Genomic DNA, 23,518 nt, shown 5'->3' with positions numbered 1-23,518 from the left:
GTGACTGTGCTGAGTCTTTGCTGCTGCAGGACTTCCCTCTGATGCGGCGAGCGGGGTTAGTCTCTCGTGGGGCGTGGGGTCTCTCACTGGGGCGGCTTCTCTCGCTGTGGAGCAAGGGCTCTAGGGCGTGAGTTGATAGCTGCGGCTCCCAGGCTTTCGAGCCCGGGCTCAGTTGTGGCGCATGGGTTCAGTTGTTCCACATCATGTGGGATCTCCCTGGATCAGGGACCAGACCCGTGTCTCCTGCATTTGAAGGTGGGTTCTTTACTACTGAGCCACCAGGGAAGCCCCCAATCCTATATTTCTTCAAATGTGTTTGCAAGATACCAGGATTACAAGTTAATTTTCCAAAACAGTTAATTCTTCTGTTGACACGTTTTGACTGTGATTTTAGTGATCTTTGCTAATAGACAAAAGCTCATGTACCTTGCATGCTTCATTATTTATAATAAGATCCTAAAAGGTGAGTTTAACCTTGGATTTATTTCATGAAAGTTATAAAATTTGCTGTAGGAAACTGGATCTACTGCTGTGGCAGATAGATCAAGAAATCAAACATTTATTCCTTTATAAAAAGCACCTGACAAGGGATAAAACAGTAAGTTTAAAGAGGCTGAGTAAGATTGGCAGTTTGAATCTGTCAGGAAAGTTTTTCCATTTTATCTAAGTGGTCAAACTTTTTGGCCTGAGGCTCACAGTATTCTGCTTAATAACTGTAGTGATGTCATCTCTGTCATTCCAGGTATTTGTAACTGGAATATTTTCTTTCATGTTGTCTGAGTGAAGATATATTGGGTTTACTGACCTGCTTTTATATTTGTTTCCTGTTGATTTCTATTCTTCATTTCCATTATTATGCTACCTCTGGGTTTCATTGTGCTTCATCTTCTAGTCTGATAAAGGCGAGACTGAAGCCATTGAGAGCTTTATTTTACAATTTAGTGATGTTTCCTTCTAAGTAATCTGTCAGCTGCTTTCCATGCGTTTTGATTGTTGTGTTACAAGTTTCAATCCAAAATGCTTTCTATTTTGCCTTTTAACCCATGGGTTACTAAAACTTGCGCTATTAAGATTCAAATATTTAAGAGTTCTCCAACTATCTTACTGATTTCTGCCCGCCAGAGATGAAACGAGTGAAAGCACAGCTGTGAGCTGCTAATCTGATGAGCCTGAGCACCAAGTCCAGCGTACCTGAGGCTGTGACGTACATGCTCTGCATCTTTCACTTCTAAGAGCTAATAAATACATTTTTCCTAAGCTGATTTGAATTGGGTTTCTATCAGAGTCCTGATTACAGTTGCTTTAGTTTTATTTGTAAATTTACTAACTTTATATGCTCCCTGAGTCTTCATGAAAGGATTTAATTCATCCCACCAAGTGGGTTATAATAGCTCCTCTGATGTGTTTTAACTTCAAATACAACTGACCTACATTTCTTCTATCGACTTTAGACAGATCTCCTGAATCCTCTCCACGTACCATGACCATATTGCCCCTTGTCCTTGCTTCAAGCTGTTATTTCCCTGTCAGCCTCCCACCATCCAGTCTATCAGCTGTATTTTGCCTTTATGTTATTAAATAGATATTAGACACTGTGTGTATGTATGTGTGTATACATATACACACAGACAGAGACTTCAGTGATTTGTCTATCTTAAAGCTGGAAATAAGGGGCTTCCCTTGTGGCTAGGCTGGTAAAGAATCCACTGCAATGCAGGAGACCTGGGTTTGATCCCTGGGTTGGGAAGATGCCCTGGAGAAGGTAAAGGCTACCCACCCCAGTATTCTGGCCTGGAGATTTCTGTGGACTATACAGTACAGTCCATGGGGTCTGTTATACACATACATATACATACATACAGAGACTTCAGGGATTTGTCTATTTTAAAGTTGGAAGTAAAACAGCATTAGATCATTATCACTGTATAAATATTATTCTCTTAAGAGGCAGAGCCAAGCATTGGTGAGGATTACATTTCCTCCTCTATAAGTCCAGTGTTATGATCCCAGTACTCACTTAAAATTTTTTCCCCCCATATTCTGTTTCCAAAGTCATGTCACATTTTCTGGGGCTTGGTTTATGTTAGGACCATGATATCTGGTATGGCTTCTCCTTTGTTTTTTCCCAAGCCAATAATTGTCTGTCTTTCCTTCTGATGAATGTTTGTTTTCACCATATTACAGAAATCCTCAAATTCTGTGTTAATACTATTTAATGTAACCCATTCCTTCCTTTCTCCCTGGTTTCTCTTCACTGACTCCCTGGATATCTAGCCTACCAGTAATTTGGTCTGATTTTTACAGTGATTATCCTAGTCACCCTCAACACCACTTTACTAGGTTAGATCCACTGTTTAAAGCCTTTTCTGTTTTTTTCCTTTTCCATCCAGATTTTGCTAAAGTGAATCATTCACTCCCCTACTGAAAGACAAGTGGGAGTAAACTGAAGCAAAGTGTACACACAGAATATCAGTATTTGGCCGCATGTCTCACTACCGTCTGGTATAAACTTCTAGGTTCAAAGCAGTTCCAAGCCCCAAGTTGGGAGCTGCTGTCCTGTATTCTACAATCTAACATTGCTCATTGGAGGGAAGGCTAATTCTCTCGATCATTTTTATTAGGAGAAATTCATGTTTTTTGAAAGCTTTTAGGATAGTGTCCTCTTTAGTGTTACAGAATTCCACAAGCATATTTCTGGGTGTCTTTTTAAAATTTTTTCTAATATGGTTTTTGCCAGTTCAGCCTGCCCAACATTCAAGTGAGCTATTCCTAGCTGAGCATTCATAACTTTCTTCAGTTTAGAAAGATTCTTAATCCTTTGACACAGTCCTATTTTATTTTCTCTATTATTATTATTTTTGTGTGTGTGTATGTGTTGTGGAACTCATATTAACTAGACAGGCCTTCTATTAGACTTCCAAGTTTCTTTTCTCATTTTCTTCCACATTTATGAAATTGAAGAATTTCCACAACTTTCTTTGAAATCTTCTATTATAACAGTAATTTTTTTTATTCTTAGGAGTTATTTCTTTTTGGTAGCTTCTCATATTTGCTTTAAAAGTGTAACATCTATTCCAATCTCAAATGTACATTTTTAGCTTTATTCTCATTATATAACTTCACCTACTCCAGGTTTAGTCTGTCACTTGATCCTCATCATGCTGATAACTCTTCATCATCTGTGATGATCCTCAGCTGTCTGTTCACATTTGAGAATGATACTGTTTGATTCTCCTAGGTAGACAGCAGGTCTTTGGTTATTCTCACTATAGATCTGTTTCGCTGAATGAAGCGATTTACTGGGATTTCGGTGTGCCTGGGAAGGGCTGGAGAGATGATGAGATTCTCCAAATTCCAGGAAAGGTTTCAACTTAGGCTACCAACTCTCATTCTAGTTGCTCTAGTTCCCCATAAGTTCATTGAATTTTTTCAATTTGTTTTAATGATAACATTCTTATTTAAAACATTACAGATAATGATAAATCTACCCTCTTGACTGGAATGTCCAATTCCAGGTCCCTCTGCAAAACACTTATAAATTTGACGTGTCTGTTCAGGACTTACTATTTCTGTGTATTTGCATAGTTATAGAAATGTATTAGAAATGTATTTTAAACATATAACCTCTATTACTCTGCAAGTTTTTAATCAGTGCCCTTTTGTCAAATCCTTATCAATATTACCAGTCCATTCTTTTAAACTGGTCTATTTCTCTACTGATGAAAATTTAGATAGTTCTCAGTTTCATGTACTAACCATACTGCCCTCTGAAGAGGTTAGTTAATGTTTTTAACAACTTCAGTGCCTCCAGAGCGGCACTGATGAGTAGTTATTTCTCTATACAACTGCCAGGTTTTTAAAATTAGATTATTTAAATTTGCATCTCTTACTACTAGCAAGGTTAAGTGGGGACTCAGTGTTGGCATTCTGCATTTCTTCTGATTTGTCCATTATTATCCTTTGTTCATCTTTATTCTCAATTGGTTGTCCTTTACCTATTTATAGGTATTCTTATTTACATCTTTCCTTTTGTATTTTATTACAGCCTTTTCCCATTCTGTTTGTCTTTTTAGAAGCAGGCTGCAGTCCATGGGATTGCAGTTGGACAAGACTTAGTGACAGAACAACTACTTTAGATAAAATCAACTTCATTAATCTTTACTTTGTGGCTTTCGTTTTTGTCTAGTTTAGGAAGATATGTCCAACAGCAAAGTCGTAAGCATATCCTATTATGTTTTCTTCCAATACTTTACTATTTAACATTTAGGATTTTATTCAACTAGAACTGATCTTTCTGAATGGTGTGAAAAAAGGATCCAATTTACTTTACTTACAGAAGAGTATAATGGGAAAGCTTTGGTAAGGATACTAACATAACTTTCACATGAAAAATCATGAGCTGGCTTGTCACTGTTCCCCCCAGCCTCTACACAAGCCAGCTTACAGCATGAGTCTCTCTTGGGACCTTTGGACAGACTGACTTCCCATTACTGAAATCCCTGTCAGGCAGACGCTTCAGGTCACAGCTGTTTCTGCTACATTTCACGAATAAGCAATTTTTTCCCTTTTGTCTTTAACAAAATTTGATTATTTTCTGATACCTTTTAAATTGTTTTATCTGTTGTAGGATATGGAAGGATAAACTTGTATATTTAATTGCAAAAGCAAGCCTTGAAAATTCTGATATTGACAGTGAAATTTCAGGGAAAATTCTGATATTGACGTCACCTTTACATCAGTACACAGAAGTACCTCCTCTCCTATGCTTTTTGAGTGCACATTTTATCAATCTGATATTGAAAGATGGTAGTTCACTTAACGATCCTTGTAAGAGTCAGTACTTATCATTTTTATCAGTTACCTCTTTATACCCCTTACCCATAAGGGAAGGAGGTGTCATTTTCTAAATGATTTGTAAGAGTACTTTGTTAAGGATATGAATCTCATAGCTTAAACATATTTTACTAATTTTTAAAAATTCTGTTTAAAAACCTTTTGTACTATCTTTGACTATAAAAAGCTCATTAAAGTTTTTATATAGTCAAACCTAGAATACATGTGTGTGGTTTCTGGATCTCATGTTGTATTTAGGGAGATTGTTTTCCATGATTATGTATGGTATCCTCTAATGACTCTGTTTTGCATTTGGATAAAAGAATGGGACAGTTGTTTTGTACAGAAATAATTTTGAGCAGAATCTCAAATACCAATACTGTTAAGCTACTGACAGTGAACTATCACCTTTATTATATATTTCCTTTATGTGTATATCTATTGTGAATGTTTATGTGTGTGTGTTGACAAACACGGTGTTTCAGGCCTTAAATTCTTAGGATTTTGTTAGGTACAAAGAATCAATAGATTAATTTGGGGCTTACTAACATCTGTGTAATACTGAATCTTCCCTTACAGAAGGATAAAATGTCTGTTCTTCTCATCCTCCATTAAACTTTAGTCATTTTCTTTGTACTTAATAGTCACATGAGAATTGGTTCCAGCACTGATTGCACAAAGTCTTCAGGAGTCAGGAAATAATAAAGTGTAAAACAAGTCAGATGTAAGTCAACAGGTAGTGGTTTGAACTGTGGAAAAGTGGAAAACAAATGCCCATCTAAAGGTATTCATTTTAAATTTCACACAAACATGTTTATGAGTTTTGACCTATAGTTTTGATTTCTTTTCCCTCTGGTCTTGGAATTACAGATTACAACCTAACACTTTTTCTATTTAAATGACATGGATTTAACACGATTCATCAACGTGGAATTAGGAGCGGTGGGTTAAATTTTGTTTTCTAATCATCTTTGGTTATTGATCTTTTTTTTTTTTTGGTTATTGATCTTTTAAAGTTTCCTGTCTTTTGAGGACTATATTGCCTTTGTTTAAATGTAAATGATGAATACATCTCAGTAAATTTTACTTATTACAATTGATGTTTAACACCTGGTTTCTTAAAACTGTTGAATATATAATGAAGTTAGTTTTTCTTATCAACAAAATCGTATTTCCATGTTTGTACTGAAACAGAAGCCACCATCTTAACTCTATCATCATGAACTCCAACATTAACTCTACTGTGTTGGATACCCTTTTCACTCAGCTTCAGAACAAGGAAGCTCTTTCTACTAAAAAATCTTTAGTCTCCTGGGTCTTGAGCTGTTTTGTTATTTCACCGATAATCACTGCTAAGATGATCAGATCTTCTTTGTATACATAGTTATCCTTTTATTTTACATTAATGTTTATTGATTATGCTAGGCACTGTGCTGAGCAATTTACATGCATTATCTCATTTAATCCTCCCATTAACTTTTGAGGTAGTACCATTATTATTTCTATAATAGAAATAAAAAGACAAGATGCTTACAAGGGACAAAATGTTCCTCCAGAACTAGAGGGCTAGAAAATGGAACAGTAAGAACTGGAACCCCAATCTAGTTGTTGCTGCAATATGAAATTCTGAATTTTGATAAGTAGCCCAGGAATGAGATGGTCACATGAAATGGGACTCTGAAATGTAAACGGGAACAAGGTATTGGGGGGCAGGGGTCTTTTAGGCTATTTTGAGCAATGTGCACCTGGGATGCCAGTGAAGGGTTTTAACGAGGGAGAAGTGATATGGTCAGACTTTTTAAATACAAGTTTGACTGCAATATGGATTACTAACAGGAAATGGTAAATACAGGGGGATGGATTAAAAAGCTATTCCCATAGTCTGTGTCAAATAGATTATCATGTATTGGACAAACATTGATAGAATGGAAATGGATTAACGGAGTCAGATTCAAGGCATATTTAGGAGATAAAGCCTACAGGTCTTGGCAGCGGACTGGACACAGAGGCTGAGGGAGAGGAAAGAGTCAAGAATGACTCCATAGTGTGGATTCTCTCATGATGAGCGAGGTGTGCTCGCTGCCTGAAAGATTTCCTGCAGTCCTTACACTCATAGGGTCTTTCTCCAGTATGAATTCTCTGATGTAGAGTTAGAGACCCACTGTAGCTAAAGGCTTTCCCACAAATGTTACATTCATAAGGTTTCTCTCCAGTATGAATTCGCTGATGCTGAGCAAGGCCTGCATTCTGGCTGAACGTTTTCCTACATTCCTTACACATGTAAGGCTTCTCTCCGGTATGACTTCTCTGATGTTGTGCAAGTGACGAACTGTTGCTAAAGGCCTTCCCACATTCGATACATTCATAGGGTTTCTCCCCAGTGTGAACCCTCTGATGTTGATCAAGGTACGCGATCTGGCTGAAGGCTTTCCTACATACTTTACATTCATACGGTTTCTCTCCAGTATGAACCCTCTGGTGCTGAGCAAGGTGTGCATACTGGCTGAAGGTTTTCCTACACTCCTTACATTCATAGGGTCTCTCTCCTGTATGTATTCTCTGATGTACAATTAGGTATCCACGATGGCTAAAGGCTTTCGCACACACATGACATACATAAGGTTTCTCTCCAGTGTGAATTCTCTGATGCTGAGCAAGAAATGAACCATTACTAAAGGCCTTTCCACACTCGATACATTCAAAAGGTCTCTCTCCAGTATGAACTCTCTGGTGTTGAGTCAGGTGTGCAATCTGGCTGAAGGCTTTTTTGCACTCTTTACACTGATAAGGTTTCTCTCCAGTATGAACTCTCTGGTGTTGAGCAAGGTGGGCATTCTGGCTGAAGGCTTTCCTGCATTCCTTACATTCATAGGGTTTCTCTCCAGTGTGGATTCTCTTATGTTGAGCTAGGTTTGCACTCTGACTGAAGGTTTTCCCACACTCGACACACGCGTAGGGCTTCTCTCCAGTATGAATTCTCTGATGAAGAGTGAGAGATGAGCTCTGGTTGAACACCTTCTCACATTCATTACATTTCAAAAGTTTCTTTTCTACATAGACTTTCTTACGTTTCATTTCCACAGGTTTTTTCCGGTAACTTCTCTTTTGTGGCTCATGCTTATTACGTTTCTGCTTTATATCAAAGATTGTATCCTGATGGAAAGTTTGCCAGGACTTAGTATATTCATTACTGTGATCCTCAGTTAGGATTTCTCTGTGAGTGACGATCAGCTGACTAGCATGTACCTCCTGAGTTCCCAACTGGTTCTTAAACCAGTCCTTACTTTTAGGGTCTCCTCTCCAACTGGAGCAGTTGAGGTTATAACTAAGATGGCTTCTTCCCATCATCATTATTTTGGATGATTCTTCATAAATAACTTGCTTTGATGGAAATTCCTTGTTTCTAAATGCATACTCCCAATCTAAAAGATATCAAGAAAACAAACATCTTTTGTATTTATACATTAGAAAAAACTTCTAAAACACAAACTGGTGAATGAACTACATATGTAAGTTCAAGAATGTAATAGCTGTTAAATGCAGTCTAACGATGAGATTATAAAGAATGAAAATGTGGAAAATTTATTAAGAAAATACCTCATGCATAACTATTAAGGTAACCATCAGAATATCACAATCATTATATATACACAATCATTTTATATATATATATCTATATTAAGTCTGCAAACACCTTCCTTTCTTGCCTCAGGTTAGCCTGCATTCAAGGTAAGTTCGTCAGCTTTAAAAAAAAAAAGAAAAAAACCTTCATGTCAATGTGGCTAAAAAAAATCTATTAGATCCCCACATACTAAAACACACCAGGTGTCATTAATTGCCATGAAAGTGTTAGTCACTCAGTTGTGTCTGACTCTTCGCTACCCCATGGACTTGCAGGCCGCCAGGCTCCTCTGTCCATGAGGTTCTCCAGGCAAGAATACTGGAGTGGGTTGCCATTTACTTTTCCAGGTGATCTTCCTGACCCAGGGACTGAACCTGCGTCTCCTGCATTGCAGGAGGATTCTTTACTGTCTTGAGCCACCAGGGAACCCTATTAATTGCTATAGGCTATATATAAAACTATGGTTAAACTTTAGCAGTCTGAAAATAGTCTTCCTGAGTATCATTTTCTGTGTGATATGTTCCAACCAAATGTAAATTTTCAGCTGATACTCAAGCTAAGATGCCTTCATATTGAAGTAAGTTTGTATCAAATTGTTGGTTTTATTAATCTGCCATAGGCCTTTATTTACCTTATCTTTTCCATTCCTAAATCAAATCACCTATTACTCTGTTCAAGACTTTCCAATGGTTTCTCACCTTGTTTATAGTAAAACCAGACTTTCTATTATGATTTACAAAAGCAATGTAGCACAGAAACATAAATGTAAAATTATACAAAATTATAGCAAATAAAATCCAGGAAAATATGAAAGCATAATCCTGATCAAGTGGAGTTCATCCCACGAATGCAAGGTTAGTTTCATATATGAAAATCAGTGTAACTCACCACATGAACAGATTAAAGATGCAAATCACATTGTTTCAATCAGTGTAAAAGTATTTTACTAAATTTAACATCTGTTTGTTATAAAAATCCTCAGCAAAGCAAGAACAGAAAGGAACTTCCTCAAGCTGATAAAGGGCATCTAAGAAATATCTGTAACAACTTAATAGTGAAAGAGTGAATACATTTCCCCTTAAGATTGAGAACAATGCAAGTATATTTGCTTTTAAGCAATGCTATTCAACATTACAAGAGATCCTAGCTATGTCAATAAGAAAGAAAGTTGTATTTGCAGATAACATTACTTTTCATGGCTTCCCTGGTAGCTCAGTTGGTAAAGAATCTGCCTGCAATGCAGGAGACCCTGGATCGATTCCTGGGTTGGGAAGATCTGTTGGAGAAGGGATAGGCTCCCACTCCAATATTCCTGGGCTTCCCTGGTGGCTCAGCTGGTAAAGAATCTGCCTGCAATGCAGGAGACCTGGATTCGATCCCTGGGTTGGGAAGATCCCCTGGAGAAGTGAACACCTACCCACTCCAGTATTCTGGCCTGGAGAATTCCATGGACTGTATAGTCCATGGGGTCACAAAGAGTCGGACACAACTGATCACACATGCACACATTATTGGAAAAAACTTATATCTGAAAAATTATGTATCTTATATCCATAAAACTATATGACTTTCTATATAGATATATAAATATAATACTTATAAGAAGCCACTACACTGGATATGACAAAACACTGCTTATAGAAATTAAGACTGTAAAAAATGGCTAAATTTCATGAATTGGAAAACAATACTAGGATGTCAGTTCTCTCTTAATTGATACATAGATTCAACGCAGTCCCAAACAAAACCCCAGAAGGATTTTTAGGTAGACATGCTCAACTTCATTCTAGAATTTATATGGAAATGCAAATGATCTATTAAAATAGTCAAAGTGATTTTACAAATTCAACTGATGTCAAAGTTTACTATAAAGCTACAGTAATCAGGACAGTGTGGTACTGGTGAAGGGACAGACATATATAGATCACTGGAAAAGAACAGTTCAGAACTTAGCCCATACATATATGGTCAACTGATTTTTAATAAAGATACCAAAAAGACAACATAATGGGTAAGGGAAAGTCTTTTAAAAAAGGGTACTAGAGCAACTGTGTATCTGAAAAACAGCAACAGGCTCATACAGAGAACACCCTGTGGCTGCCGAGGGGGAGGAGCAGTGGGGGAGGGAGGGATCAGGAGTTTGGGACTAGCGGCTGCAAACTGTCGTATAGGATGGACACATGGCAGGCCCCACTGTAGAGCACGGGGAGCTATATACGCGTGTACCTGAGCCGTTCTGCTGTAGACGCGTGTACCTGAGCTGTTCTGCTGTAGACGCGTGTACCTGAGCCGTTCTCTACAGCAGAAATTAACAGAGCACTGTATGTCAGCTTTACTTCAATAAAACCATTCTAAATAAAAAACCCTCAAAAGGTATGGTGAGGATATGGAGCACACCTGGAACTCTGCTACAGTGCTGATGGGAATGAAAATACCATCCCCTTGGAAAACTAAAGTTACACACATTCCTGTCATATGACTCCATTTTTCCACTTTTTTTAAGCTGGTATTAAAAGCATTTTTTATCGACATATAATTGCCTTACCATGTGTGTCAGCTTCTCTGCGCAGCAAAGTACAACTACGTGTGTTCGCATATCCCCTCCCTCTTGAGCCTTCCTCCCACAACCCCCACCCCTGTTTTTCCACTTTTAGGTATTTACCTAAGAGAAATGAAAATGTACGTCCATACAAAGTCCTGTACGTGCCCACTTCATACTGCCCACGCTGGAAACGACCCAAAGGTGCATCAGTAGGTAAGTGGAAAAACGAAAATGTGGAATGTCTGCACAGCAGACTGACACTCAGCAACAAAAGCAGTAAATTACTCACATATGCAACAGTGTGATTTTCAAAGTAAATTTTGATGGTGAAGTAAACCAAACATAATAGTATGATTCCATTTAGTTTAAATGCAAACTAATCTAAAACGACAAAGGTTAGTTTGGAGCCAGAGTGGAGAAGAATGGACTGCAAAAAGGCACAAGCAATCTTCTGGGGTGATGGTCTTCATTGTAGTGATGGTTTCAGGGATGTATACAGCTGTCAGAACTCATCCCACTGTAATTTACATTAATGCAATTTACTGTATGTAAAGTTAAGAAAAATTACAGATGGAAACAAAGGCTAAGCAAAGACTGACTTTAGTAACATGAAGTAAAACTCATGTAACAAGCTCTTTACACTGAAAATACTCTTAACTTGGAACCTATAGAATAGTTTAAAAAAAAAGCTATGTATTAGGTCACATAAAATCCTCAATTCATTAGAAAATAGAATTAGTAGTAATTGCTATCCTGATCAAATATAATAAAGCAATTTGATCAAAATACAGTAAAACCAGAAAACTTTCTGTTAAACAACTGTTGTGTAGGGAATTAAAACTTGTCTAGGAAATGGAAATAAAACCACTAAATATCAAATACACCTGAAACTATAAAACCTCTAATAATTTCATTAGTGAATTAAGAAACAATGAAATAATAGTTTAAGTTTTCAGTTTTTTAGCATGTTTCCAAAAAATGGAAACAAAGTAAATCTAAGGAAATAAATAATTAGTAAAGAGAAAAACAGAAAATAGAGAATTAGAAAAGGGGAGAATGATGAAGCTATATTTTATATTTAACAGATATAGCCAAAAGCTGGAATTTAAAAATAAATAAGCAAAATTGATGAATCACTAGCAACCTAACTAAAACAACTAGCTATATAAAATAAAATGGGATATTTTATACTACAGTACAAAACAAAAAGAATTGTAAGCGATTACTATGCTCAGGTTCATGGAAATAAACCTGATAACTATCTAGAAAAATTAAAATTTATATAATTTAACTCAAGGAGGAAGTTATCGGGAGGCCACTTACCAGAGGACACTGAGAAAGCTATCAAAGGTCTACTTCCCCACAGAAGCCCTGGTACCAGAGTTTTTCTTTCAAACTCTAAGACTCCTGACCTCATTCCTTCACACTAACATGTAATCAGACTTTTTTCCTAGCCTTCACTTCCCTCCAGTGGTATGCTGCATTTCTTTACTAGGAAATCTTCCCATCAGATAAGTCTTACTGTCCTAAGTCAAATTCATGTTTTCTTCTACAAACCTATTCTTCCTTTTGACTTGTTTCTGTTAAATGCTATCACCTTCCAGTTACCCAGATTTGAAGAAAATACCATCAGAAGTATTTTTCCTTTGGTGGTTTATAAACGTCAGAATAATCCTAAAAATTTAATAGGATGATTTTCTCAAAGTAGAAACCTGAATCTTGGTAAGAGATTAAGTGAATAAATGAATCAGTCCTTCAGTCTAAAAGGAATGAATGAGTGAAAAGGGAAAAAAAAATGCATTGCTGCATCTAGATGTTTAAACACAGGATTGGAGCAACTTGTGTCAAACGGAAAGGCAAAGACAAGAAGACGCTGTGACATTTGGATCCAGAGAACAGAAAAAGGTTATCTGAGAGGGCAGTACTGTGTGAGAGTGAATCGGGGAGAGTTTAGTTGGGGAGCTCAGGCCAGAGACACCTCTGTCTCCTCCCAGGCCTGGAGCCCTTTGACGCTACCCAGGAAGCATCAGTTAGGAGCTGAACTTTTCAGGCTAGCTGAGCTTTTCCTGGCAGGGGCCCCTCCAGCCCTGGGTCTCGCTCACTCACCAGAGCGTGCTCCCCTTGGCCCCTCCTCCTTCACCAGCCAGGGCTCCTTTCCTTGCTCCAGTAATGAGATCACATCTGGCTTAGAAACCGAAACTCCTGCTCCCAAGAAATAAAAAGGGGAGTTAGCCAGGCCCGTCAGTCAGATGGAGCTGCTTGGGCACTGGGAAGGGGAGGGAGCAGGGGAGAGGTGACGTGTCTGGGGGCGGGAAGGGAGCTGCACCAACACCCAACCCAGCTGCGACTGCAGAGCTACACTCATCTGGGGAGACCCGTGAGGCGCGGCACTGGGGAGCAGCCTCCTCGGATGCCGCCTGCAGGGAGACCTCCTCACCCAGCGACACCAGGCTCCGGTAGTTGTCCAGCATCACCTTCCTGTACAGACTCCTCTGCGCGGGGTTCAGCCACTCCCACTCCTCCTGCGAGAAGTCCACGGCCACGTCCCCAAACGTCACCAGACCCTGAAACGACACAGACCCGCTCCTGCTCAGCCGGCGTTCCTACCCTCACATGAGCACGGTTTATTAGAAACCCTGCGTGCGGTGCAGTTTGCGGTCAGCATCTCGGTCCGGGCAACGCGCCCTCGCTGTGCTTGGTCTTGACGTTCTGTCACGGAGAGCACACCATTTCAGAAGGTCTCCACTGATGAGGAAAAGGTGCAAGTGAAAACTGCCAAGAACAGAACATGTAAACAATCAAATGTGAGATAATTCAGTACTCACACTACATGCTGGAGCATTTCTCAGCGTGGAAAATCAGGACAGATGGGAGCAGTAAAAAAAAGGCCTCAAGGAGGAGGCAGAAACATGCTCAATTTTTATATGCATTTTTTCCAAATTATGCAATTGAATGATCAGTGTTCCAGCTATATCAATTAGGTATATATAAACATATATTTGATGCTCACTGTATTGGTACTCTAAAATTACATACAAAGGTAATAAAAGCAGTACAGAAGTTTTATGGTGATTTTGCAAAAATATAACTTAAGTGTATGCGATTACAGAGAACAATCAGGAACAACAAAAGATTACATGACAGCCCTTGATAGTGTCACTAAGTTTGAAAGACAGTTGTTAACTTATCATACCCCCTAAAAGACAAAGTAATAGTAATTTTAACCACCATTAAGTTAGATAGGGAACATCTCAAATGTGATAATGCAGTGAAATCACAAAACACCTACAGCTCTCACGAGAGAAACACACCCAGTTGTGAACACCTAGTGAACAAGAGTTTCTGAAATGTTACCACAGAGCTCTCAAACACCACGGTATGTTAAATTAAGGATCTCTGTAACATGAAATGAGACCTAGTCTGCTTCCCGAAAATTAAAAACATGGGCATTCTTCCTCATGTGGTAAGTCTGCTCCAGATTTTTTTTCTGGCTGTATGATCTGGTATGTGCTTTTCGGGTTTGGCACATCACAGAGCAAAACCTACCCTTAAGCTGAGCTGACACGCAGCTGCCCTCAATGGCACACACCCAAACAGCCGAGCTGACCTGTCAGATCCTGAAATGCTCCCACGCTGCCTGGTGAGCAGTGGCGGCAGGGAGCCCCGCTGGCGGCCATCCTCACCACAGTCCGATAAGGAGGGGACCGCCCGCCCCGCATCAGCATCCAGGATCCCATCGGGGCAAGTTCTGGATGTGTCCTGGCCGGAGGGGTTGTCAAATATGAACATCACTCCTATTAACGTGCCTCCTGACAGAGTAATACCCTTACTGAAGATGCATTTAAGCCTATCAGTGATGCTACACAGAAACATTTTCAATGGGAAAAAAAAAATGAGTCAGTATATGAATAACTGAGTAATGGACAAAAACGTTAAGGAAACCACAAGTGAAGTGAAAAGACACCACGGAACATCAGCTTCTATCTTACGTGCTTCCATCTCAAAAACAACTTAATAAAGGAAATCTGGGAAGTGAGGTGAAGGCTTCAAGGAAGGGAACACCAGTTGGGTTTAAAAGATGAAACTTGTGCAAGATAGGGCTGGGCACCATCAATCATAAATTCTATTAAAACTCAATCACTTCAATACACTCTTTAAAACTGTGTGCAAAAAGAGTGTTCCACACACATCATGTTTTCTGTAGTAGAGGCCAGGCAGGTGTTGCCAGGTAAAGTTCTTACAAGATGTTTTTTTTACTTGCACGCACAAACAAAGGTATTCTGGGTTTTGATGGTCTGATTGACATTTTCCTCTTAGCCAATGAGATCTGAATACCTTTCAAATGTTTTTATATTTATTTTGATTTTATAAGACAGGAATCTTATACCATTTTGTCACCTTATTAAAGAAGCTTAGGAAATGTCTGGAGAGAGCCATCATGATGGCAGAGCAGCAAGATATGAAGCCTACCTTCTCCCACAAACAGAAAAGTGAAAGACAGGATTCTCACAGCAGCAAGAGAAGAACAGAGCGTTAATTACAAGGCCCCCCCCTCCAGCAGCTGTCAGGTGAGCCTCTACAGAAACACTGCAGGACAGAAGGGACTGACAAGATATAGTCAAAGACTTGAAAGGGGAAAACCTGCAGCCTAGGCTACTCTTACCGCAAGATTATTTAGAATAGAAGAAAGAAAATGTTTTAAAAGAAAGAAAATAGTGCCTGGTATTTCTACCCACAGTGATTTTTTTTTTTCCCTTTCTAAGTTAAAAACTCGGAAGTCCTAACCCCCAACATCTACCTACCTCCTATAAGCAGTCAAAATGCACAGTTAGTATGTATTTGTTCACATTTCCTTACACAGACATGTCTATGATTACGTATTCATTTACTGATAACATCACTCTTGTTAGATGCATATTATTATCAATACATAATGTAAATCAGCCATATCTGATTTATTAACCCCTTGCTTATTTTCAATTATGTCAGTCTTAATTTTTCACTATGATGTTACAAAGGTCTCTAGTTATTGTCTTAAAATATACTCCTAAAAGTTCTTCTCTCCATTAAGATTAGGATTTCCCAACTTACTTAACATCAGAAAAAAGTTTAATTTACACTATTCTGGCCTAGTCAGATAAGGACATAATGAAAAAAAAAAATCAGGTTGGGACTGAAGTTTTGACCTGTAGTCAAAGAAATACTAATAAAAGTTTTCAGGTAGAAGGAAAATGGAATGAAATGAAAAATAAAAGGAAAATGGAAGCATTGAAGCACAGGAAGAAATTCAGAGCCCCGAAACAATAACTAAATATAACATCTACAAATAATAACATAGGGGAGTTACCTTGTTGAGAAAGTAACAAAAGTACTAACTATAGACGGAAGATTACAGAGGGAAGAAAGATGATTGTTACAGTAAGAAGTAACGGATACATATTATCCCAAAGTGGCCACTAAAAGAATAATAGCCTGCTGTGAGAATAGAGAAAATATAAAACATATACTGTTTTATAAGAGCCTTCCCAGTTGGCCAATACAGGAGACATGGGTTTGATCCCTGGTCTGGGAAGATCCCCTGGAGAAGGAAAAGGCAACCCACTCCAGTATCCTTGCCTGGGAAATCTCATGGACAGAGGAGCCTGGTGGGCTACATATAGTCCATGGGGTCACAGAGTCGGATATGACGTAGTGACTGAGCACAATAACAAGAGGCATACTTTAAATAATCTTTAGAGGCAGAGGTTCTCAAAAACTGTGCATTAAAATCATCAGTGGACTCAGTAAAAATGCAGTTTCCTGGGCCCCATCACAAGAGACTGTGACGCACTCAGGGCCTTTGGGTCGATGGGCTATGTGTCCCCCACATAACATACCCTCTGCCGCCTTCCGTCACCAGCTCACGGACAGCAGAAGAGAGGCTGCTTGCTGGCTCTTGCTGCCCTGGTCTCAAAAATTCATTCTTTTGTTGATTTATATATTAATTTGGCAAATATTTAGTGGATGCTTACTACCTACATTGTTGTAATTCCCTACTACCTATACTGGGAATACAAAGGTGGACAGAATATAGTCCCTCCCCTTGTGGAATTAAAATTCTGACAGAGGAGAAAGACATTCAATGTAAGGTCACACAACGTCCGGTAATATTAAATACTATGACAGAAACAAGGTAAGGTAACTTAGAGTCACAGGGGCGTTCATAGAAGTAAAAATGGGCTTCCCTGGTGGCTCTGACGGTAAAGAATCCGCCTGGAGTGCAGGAGACTCTGGTTCCATCCCTGTGTCAGAAAGACCCCTGGAGAAGGAAATGGCAGCCTGCTCCAGTGTTCTTGCCTGGAGAACCCCATGGACAGAGGAGCCTGGTGGGCTACAGTCCTGCTGCTGCTGCTAAGTCGCTTCAGCCGTGTCCAACTCTGTGCGACCCCACGGACAGCAGCCCATATATTTCTGCTTTGTTGACTATGCCAAAGCCTTTGACTGTGTGGATCACAATAAACTGTGGAAAATCCTGAAAGAGATGGGCATACCAGACCACCTGACCTGCCTCTTGAGAAACCTGTATGCAGGTCAGGAAGCAACAGTTAGAACTGGACATGGAACAACAGACTGGTTCCAAATAGGAAAAGGAGTATGTCAAGGCTGTATATTGTCACCCTGCTTATTTAACTTATATGCAGAGTACATCATGAGAAACGCTGGGCTGGAAGAAGCACAAGCTGGAATCAAGATTGCCGGGAGAAATATCAATAACCTCGGATATGCAGATGACATCACCCTTATGGCAGAAAGTGAAGAGGAACTAAAAAGCCTCTTGATGAAAGTGAAAGAGGAGAGTGAAAAAGTTGTCTTAAAGCTCAGGATTCAGAAAAGTAAGATCATGGCATCTGGTCCCATCACTTCATGGGAAATAGATGGGGAAACAGTGGAAACAGTGTCAGACTTTATTTTTCTGGGCTCCAAAATCACTGCAGATGGTGATTGCAGCCATGAAATTAAAAGACGCTTACTCCTTGGAAGGAAAGTTATGACCAACCTAGACAGCATATTAAAAAGCAGAGACATTACTTTGCCAACAAAGGTCCGTCTAGTCAAGGCTATGGTTTTTCCAGTGGTCATGTATGGATGTGAGAGTTGGACTGTGAAGAAAGCTGAGTGCCAAAAAATTGATGCTTTTGAACTGTGGTGTTGGAGAAGACTCTTGAGAGTCCCTTGGACTGCAAGGAGATCCAACCAGTCCATCCTAAAGGAGATTGGTTCTGGGTGTTCATTGGAAGGACTGATGCTAAAACTGCAACTCCAGTACTTTGGCCACCTCATGTGAAGAGTTGACTAATTGGAAAAGACCCTGATGCTGGGAGGGATTGAGGGCAGGAGGAGAAGGGGACGACAGAGGATGAGATGGCTGGATGGCATCACCAACTCGACGGGCATAAGTCTGAGTAAACTCTGGGAGTTGGTGATGGACGGGGGGCCTGGTGTGCTGCGGTTCATGGGGTCGCAATGAGTCCGACACGACTGAGCGACTGAACTGAACTGAACTGAAGTCTTTAATAACTATATGTTCGGTGAGTGAATAAGTATTTTCCGTTCTTACTTGTATTTGTTTCTGGATGTTATATGCTGATCTTTTTCTTTCTCTGGTTCCCATTCTATATTATTTACTGGTTTTGTTATTACAGAGGTAAGCAGCCACTTTTTAATGTATATTCAATATTCCGTCCTATCAGTCTCTTTTTCAAAAAATGTCCTGCAGTTTTCCATATTAACTCATCATTCATCTTCAGTGAATGATGCAGAATATTCGGTCTGTGGCCTGATGCTAACTCAGGGTATCTCATTACTCCCGTGGAGTCCTTCTCATTAATGCATCACCTTCCTGTACAGACTCCTCTGCGTGGGGTTCAGCCACTCCCACTCCTCCTGCTCACCCAGTGCCTGAAGAAAACTCCTCTCCTAGCTGACCCACCCTTTAATACTCAAGACCAGCAAACCCCACTCCTCAAAACCTCCCTGAGCAAGAGCCCCTGCCCTGTGCCACAGCTAAGCCTCCCCCCGCAGTCCCTGTCGGCTCTCGAGCTCAGGTCTGTGGGAAAGCTCGAGACTGCTGCTCGCATCTCAACAGCCACTTTGACCTCAGTGAATCAAGTCCCTCCGGCGAAGATTTTCATCTTCCACCAAGGAGTGTATTTTGGCCTCTTAAGACCTCTCAACTGAACACCTCACCCACAGCAAGTGCTAAACTGTTTCTTGAATAGAAGATGAAAATTCTGGCTGAGGGAAAAAAAAAAAAAGAAGCTCACTGCGCTTTGAGGGTGGTGGTGGTGGGGAAATCTTTCACTAGATTGGAGAACATAAGGACCAGATCACTGAATGAATGGAACTTCAGTAGAGTGGGGAATTTCAGAAGAAAAGCAAAATGTCCATGTTAAATCTGAAAACACAAGGCATTTCAGAGAAGAGAAGAAATATTTCCTTACCTCGGACATGGCTTTAAGAAATTACGACAGCTCTTCTGCCCTCCTCCTTCCCGCTCCTCTCTGAGCAGCGTTCAGAGAAAACACAGCTGGAGAGGGAAGAAGAAAACATAAAATGCCAGGACTGCCCTCAGCTCTCAGCACCGTCAGCTAAGAAAGTCTCCTTTCCTTCTCGCTGCCCTTCTCCCCACCACAGAACATAAGAGCTGACACTCAATTGGTGTTTGCTATCTAAGTTCTTTCACCTACCTGCTTTAAGTACAGTTGATTTATAGTGTTATATTAGTTTCAAGTGTTCAACACAGTGACTCAGTATCTTTAGAGGTCATACTTCACTTAAGGGCTTCCCAGGTGGTTTGAGTGGTAAAGAACTCGGGTAACAATGCAGGAGACATAGGAGACACTTTGATCCCTGGGTCAGGAAGATCCCTGGAGAAGGAAATGGCAACCCATTCTTGCCTGGAGAATCCCACGGACAGAGGAGCCTGGTGGGCTACAGTCCATGGGGTCCCAAAGAGTCGGACACGACTGAAGCGATTTAGCACGCTCATACTCCATTTAAATCTCCCACGTGCTTTAGATCTCAATATGCGACATAAACTCTCTGTGCATAAAATAGCTCCTCGTTTATAAGAATAACAGTACCCTTCAGAGTGGCACTGCTAGGTAAGGGGTGTGTCCCCCTTCACACGTGAAATTCACATCAGTGAAATTATCCAAGGCTTCATGGTAATTAAGCAGCTGAGCCCAACTGGGATCCGTATCTGCCTCCTTAGTCTCTTCACTAGAGGATGACATTGAAAGGAAACGTGTCCCCACCGTTTCTACAAAGATGAGATTAAAAAGCTACAAAGTGAATGCCTCAGAGAAAGCATCTTTACACAGGGCAGCCCGCACAGGGGTCGTGTGGTCTGGAGGACCCTGGACCAAAGAGGACTTCCTGCTTCTAGCCCTGGCTTATTATAAAGCACACCAGAAAACCATTCGCTCAACTTTTCTAACAAATTTCCTCGACGGGGGTGGGGAGGGTGTGCAGGTGCAGGGACATGCAGAAACTGTCACCGGAACTCCCTAAGTGACGAGTTACTGTCCACGGAACTCCCTGCCTTGGCCAGTACAGCGGCGGGGGAAGGACCTTCGGTGCCGGAGGCGGTCAAGGCCGGCGCTCAGGGCTCTGCCCGCCGGGCCGAGGCCGTGTCCTCCCCAGCTCTCTTCCCTCCGTCCCTTCCCTCTGTGAACTCCGTCTCCTCCATCTCGCGTCTCCCCCACTACACAGAGCCCCCAGGCCTGGGGCGCACGGCCTCCACCCCCGCGGCGCGCACACACACACACTCACACACCCCCGCCCCACCTCCCCCCGGGCTGGCGGCTCCCCGGACGCAGCCTGCGGGGACGCACGGGCACAGCCGCGGGCGCATGGTCACGACGCTGTCACCCGCGTCCTCAAACTCTCCTCACACACGGCCGCGCGCGCTCCCACGCGCAAGGTCACGCACACAGTGGCGCTGTCACGCGTTGTCACGGCCAGACTCGGCTCACACAGTCATGCACACCCTGACCCCGGCTCCCACCATCCCGGACGCCCTCACCCGCCCGCCCGCCGGCAGGCCTGCCCGCCCACGCGCCGCGCGGGACGCCTCACCTCTCCTCGCTCGGCGGCCGAGCGGCCCGCGGCCGGGGCGGGGACTCGATCTCGCCGCGAGCGGCGGCCTCACAAAGGGGCCGCGGCGCCCGGGCGGGCAGCCGGCGCCGGCCGCGGGGGCCGCCGGGAGCTGGAGTCCGGCGCCTGGCCCGGGGCGGCGCGGAGCATGCCGGGACTGCCGGCCGCGGCAGCCGGCGGCTTCCGGCCTCGTCCCCTCGCGTCGCTCTACCGCGCTCCCGCAGCCCCGGCCTTCCGACCCAGAGCCGGCCCGGCCCAGCCCTCAGGCCGGCGTACCCATCGCCCGGCTGCCGAGTCCGCCGAGACCTGGATGGGCGGCGTGAGCTGCGCAGGCGCACCGCGCTCGCGTCGTCCAGGTGTCCAGAACCGCTGGCCTCGCGTGGCGGCCGGGCTGCGGGGCGCACGCGCAGTGGCCGCGGCCGCGCGGGCGCCGCAGGTGGCGCTCCGGGCCGGCGCTGGGGGAACGCAGACGGTGGGGCTGGGTGTGCGGGCCACGGAGAGCGCCGGGGCTCGGGGCTTCTCCTGTATCCCCTCTATCCTCCCGATCCTTTCATTTGCCACTTACTGAGGGCCTACCGTGTGCCAAGCAGGGCTTCCCACATGGCTCAGTGGTAAAGAATCCGCCTGCCAACGCGGGAGACCTGGGTTCCATCCCTGGGTCCGGAAGGTTCCCTGGAGGAGGACGTGGCAACCCACTCCAGTGTTGTTGCCTGGAGAATCCCATGGACAGAGGAGCCTAGCAGGCTAGAGTCTGACAGGACTGAGCGACCAAGGAAAGCACAGTTCGCCAAGCACTGTTGTAGGCGCTGGGGACGCAACTAGGAACGTGCCAAAATCCCCATCTGCGGAGCTGAGGTTCCAGTGTGGGAGAAATTTAGTAGGAAAAAAAAAAAAGATACTGATAAATACTGGGGATTGATACACGTTATAAAGAAAAGCAGAGCATAAGGCTGTTCTTTCGGCACTTCGTTCATTTTACACCCTCTTGTTCCTATTCAGTATGTGTCTGAAAATGTTTAATAATCTCCTACCTCTAGTCCTCACATTCATGCCTCACCTTTTCTGAAATTGCCTTATAGGATGTGGAGCTTCAGATTAACTTCTCATTAAAGGAACCAATGACAAAAAGCTGGAAATGTTTATATGGAGGAAATGTAAAAAATGCAAATGTTATATTTACAAAGATATTGAAACACTGTATATAGTAATAACATGTTGAATATAAACAACATGGTTAAAAGTAGAGAAATAAATACGTTTGATATTATACAACTTATAAAACTACTTGTGTGATACTGAAGCAACCTGTATTTCTGGGGTTTTGTTTTTGTTAAAGGCGGAATTGATCTGTTACAACTACATTAAGATTGCACTATTGGAAAACTGTTCCTATATATAAAAAAGTAAAAGGAACACAATCCACAAAAACTGGTTGGTTTTGTGTTTTAATGTTGAAATTCCAACTGTACCTAACCTCTGACTTTCTGAAACAGTGCAAACATGCAAGTTAAGACGTATCAGTAAATGTGCAGGTTTTTGCAGCCTTTTCCACATTTCACAGATGTATGAAGAATCTTGAATGCCCATAAAGATGTATGAGCATCTTTACCCTGAAGAAGATAGGTGATAACATTTTTTGTTTTCAACCATTACCTTTTAAGCTTCTGTTGGCAGAACCCTCTACAAAGCTTGCATCAAAATTTACTGTGACCTGCATAAAAGACAAATTTATCATTTTCAAATCAATAATCAGCAAACAGATGTCTGCCTAGCATATTAAATTTAATGGAGTAATCTAAGTACATGATCTTGAGTATTAAGAGTACAGAATCCGAGACAAAAGGACCCATTTACTTTGCTCTCATTGTCACAATGAAGATATATTTATTTTTTCCATGGATTGATACTGGAGCAAATTTAAGTCTGTACTCTATTTTGAGTTAAATTTTATAACAGGTGTGAGGCTGAAGTTCTTTTGTTGCGGTGCATGTCCGATGGTGCCAGCGTCATTTGCTGAAGATGCTCCTCTTCCTCCAATAAACTGCTTTTGCTCCCAAACACAATTCTAAAACGGGCAAAGGATACGGGAGACCTCTCTCCAAAGAATATGAACGGCAAGTCCAAAAGCAGTTGAAAAGATGCTCAAATCATCAGTCCTTAGGGAAATGTAAATCAAAACCATAATGACTTGCCATTTCACACCCACAAAAATGGCTAGAATCAAAAAGTCAGACAACAAAGTGTTGGTGAGGATGTGGAGACACTGAACCCGCATACGTTGCCAGTGGGAATTTAAAATGAAGTCGCTGCCTTGGAGAAACATTCCACACATTTCTTAAACAGCTAGAGTTACTACATGACCCAGCAATTGCAGTCATGGATGT

At 41.7% G+C, this 23,518-nt stretch overlaps 2 protein-coding genes across 8 annotated transcripts in view; one reads left to right on the top strand and one right to left on the bottom strand.

Annotated features, from left to right (window-relative positions):
- Positions 1-5,900: 5,900 nt before the first annotated feature.
- ZNF583 (zinc finger protein 583) lies at positions 5,901-21,258 on the bottom strand. 7 transcript variants are annotated; one of them, XM_043434716.1, is made up of 5 exons: positions 21,117-21,258; positions 19,478-19,563; positions 13,435-13,561; positions 13,104-13,199; positions 5,901-8,255 (listed from the first exon to the last, which is right to left on the bottom strand). In XM_043434716.1, the coding sequence occupies exons 2-5, from the start codon at positions 19,484-19,486 to the stop codon at positions 6,796-6,798; spliced, it is 1,692 nt and encodes a 563-aa protein (XP_043290651.1). In that variant the 5' UTR covers positions 19,487-19,563; positions 21,117-21,258; the 3' UTR covers positions 5,901-6,795. The 7 variants fall into 7 exon arrangements, with proteins under 7 accessions (XP_043290651.1, XP_043290652.1, XP_043290650.1 ...); XM_043434720.1 differs by lacking the exons at positions 19,478-19,563; positions 21,117-21,258 and adding exons at positions 11,118-11,181; positions 14,544-16,744 and having other exon boundaries at positions 8,173-8,255; XM_043434717.1 differs by lacking the exon at positions 21,117-21,258 and having other exon boundaries at positions 13,472-13,561; positions 19,478-19,522.
- The window catches only part of LOC122421215 (translation initiation factor IF-2-like), a 30,733-nt gene continuing 27,735 nt past the window's right edge, over positions 20,521-23,518 (top strand). Inside the window, exons 1-2 of the mRNA XM_043437085.1 lie at positions 20,521-20,549; positions 20,751-21,616. Of these exons, the coding sequence (XP_043293020.1) occupies positions 20,521-20,549; positions 20,751-21,616 (895 nt within the window). The remainder of the gene's footprint in view (positions 20,550-20,750; positions 21,617-23,518) is intronic.

This window comes from Cervus canadensis, chromosome 18, assembly GCF_019320065.1.
Source record: "Cervus canadensis isolate Bull #8, Minnesota chromosome 18, ASM1932006v1, whole genome shotgun sequence".
Taxonomy (NCBI): domain Eukaryota; kingdom Metazoa; phylum Chordata; class Mammalia; order Artiodactyla; family Cervidae; genus Cervus; species Cervus canadensis.
The sequence above is the reverse complement of the archived record's forward strand: the minus strand, read 5'-3'. Positions and strand labels throughout refer to the sequence as shown.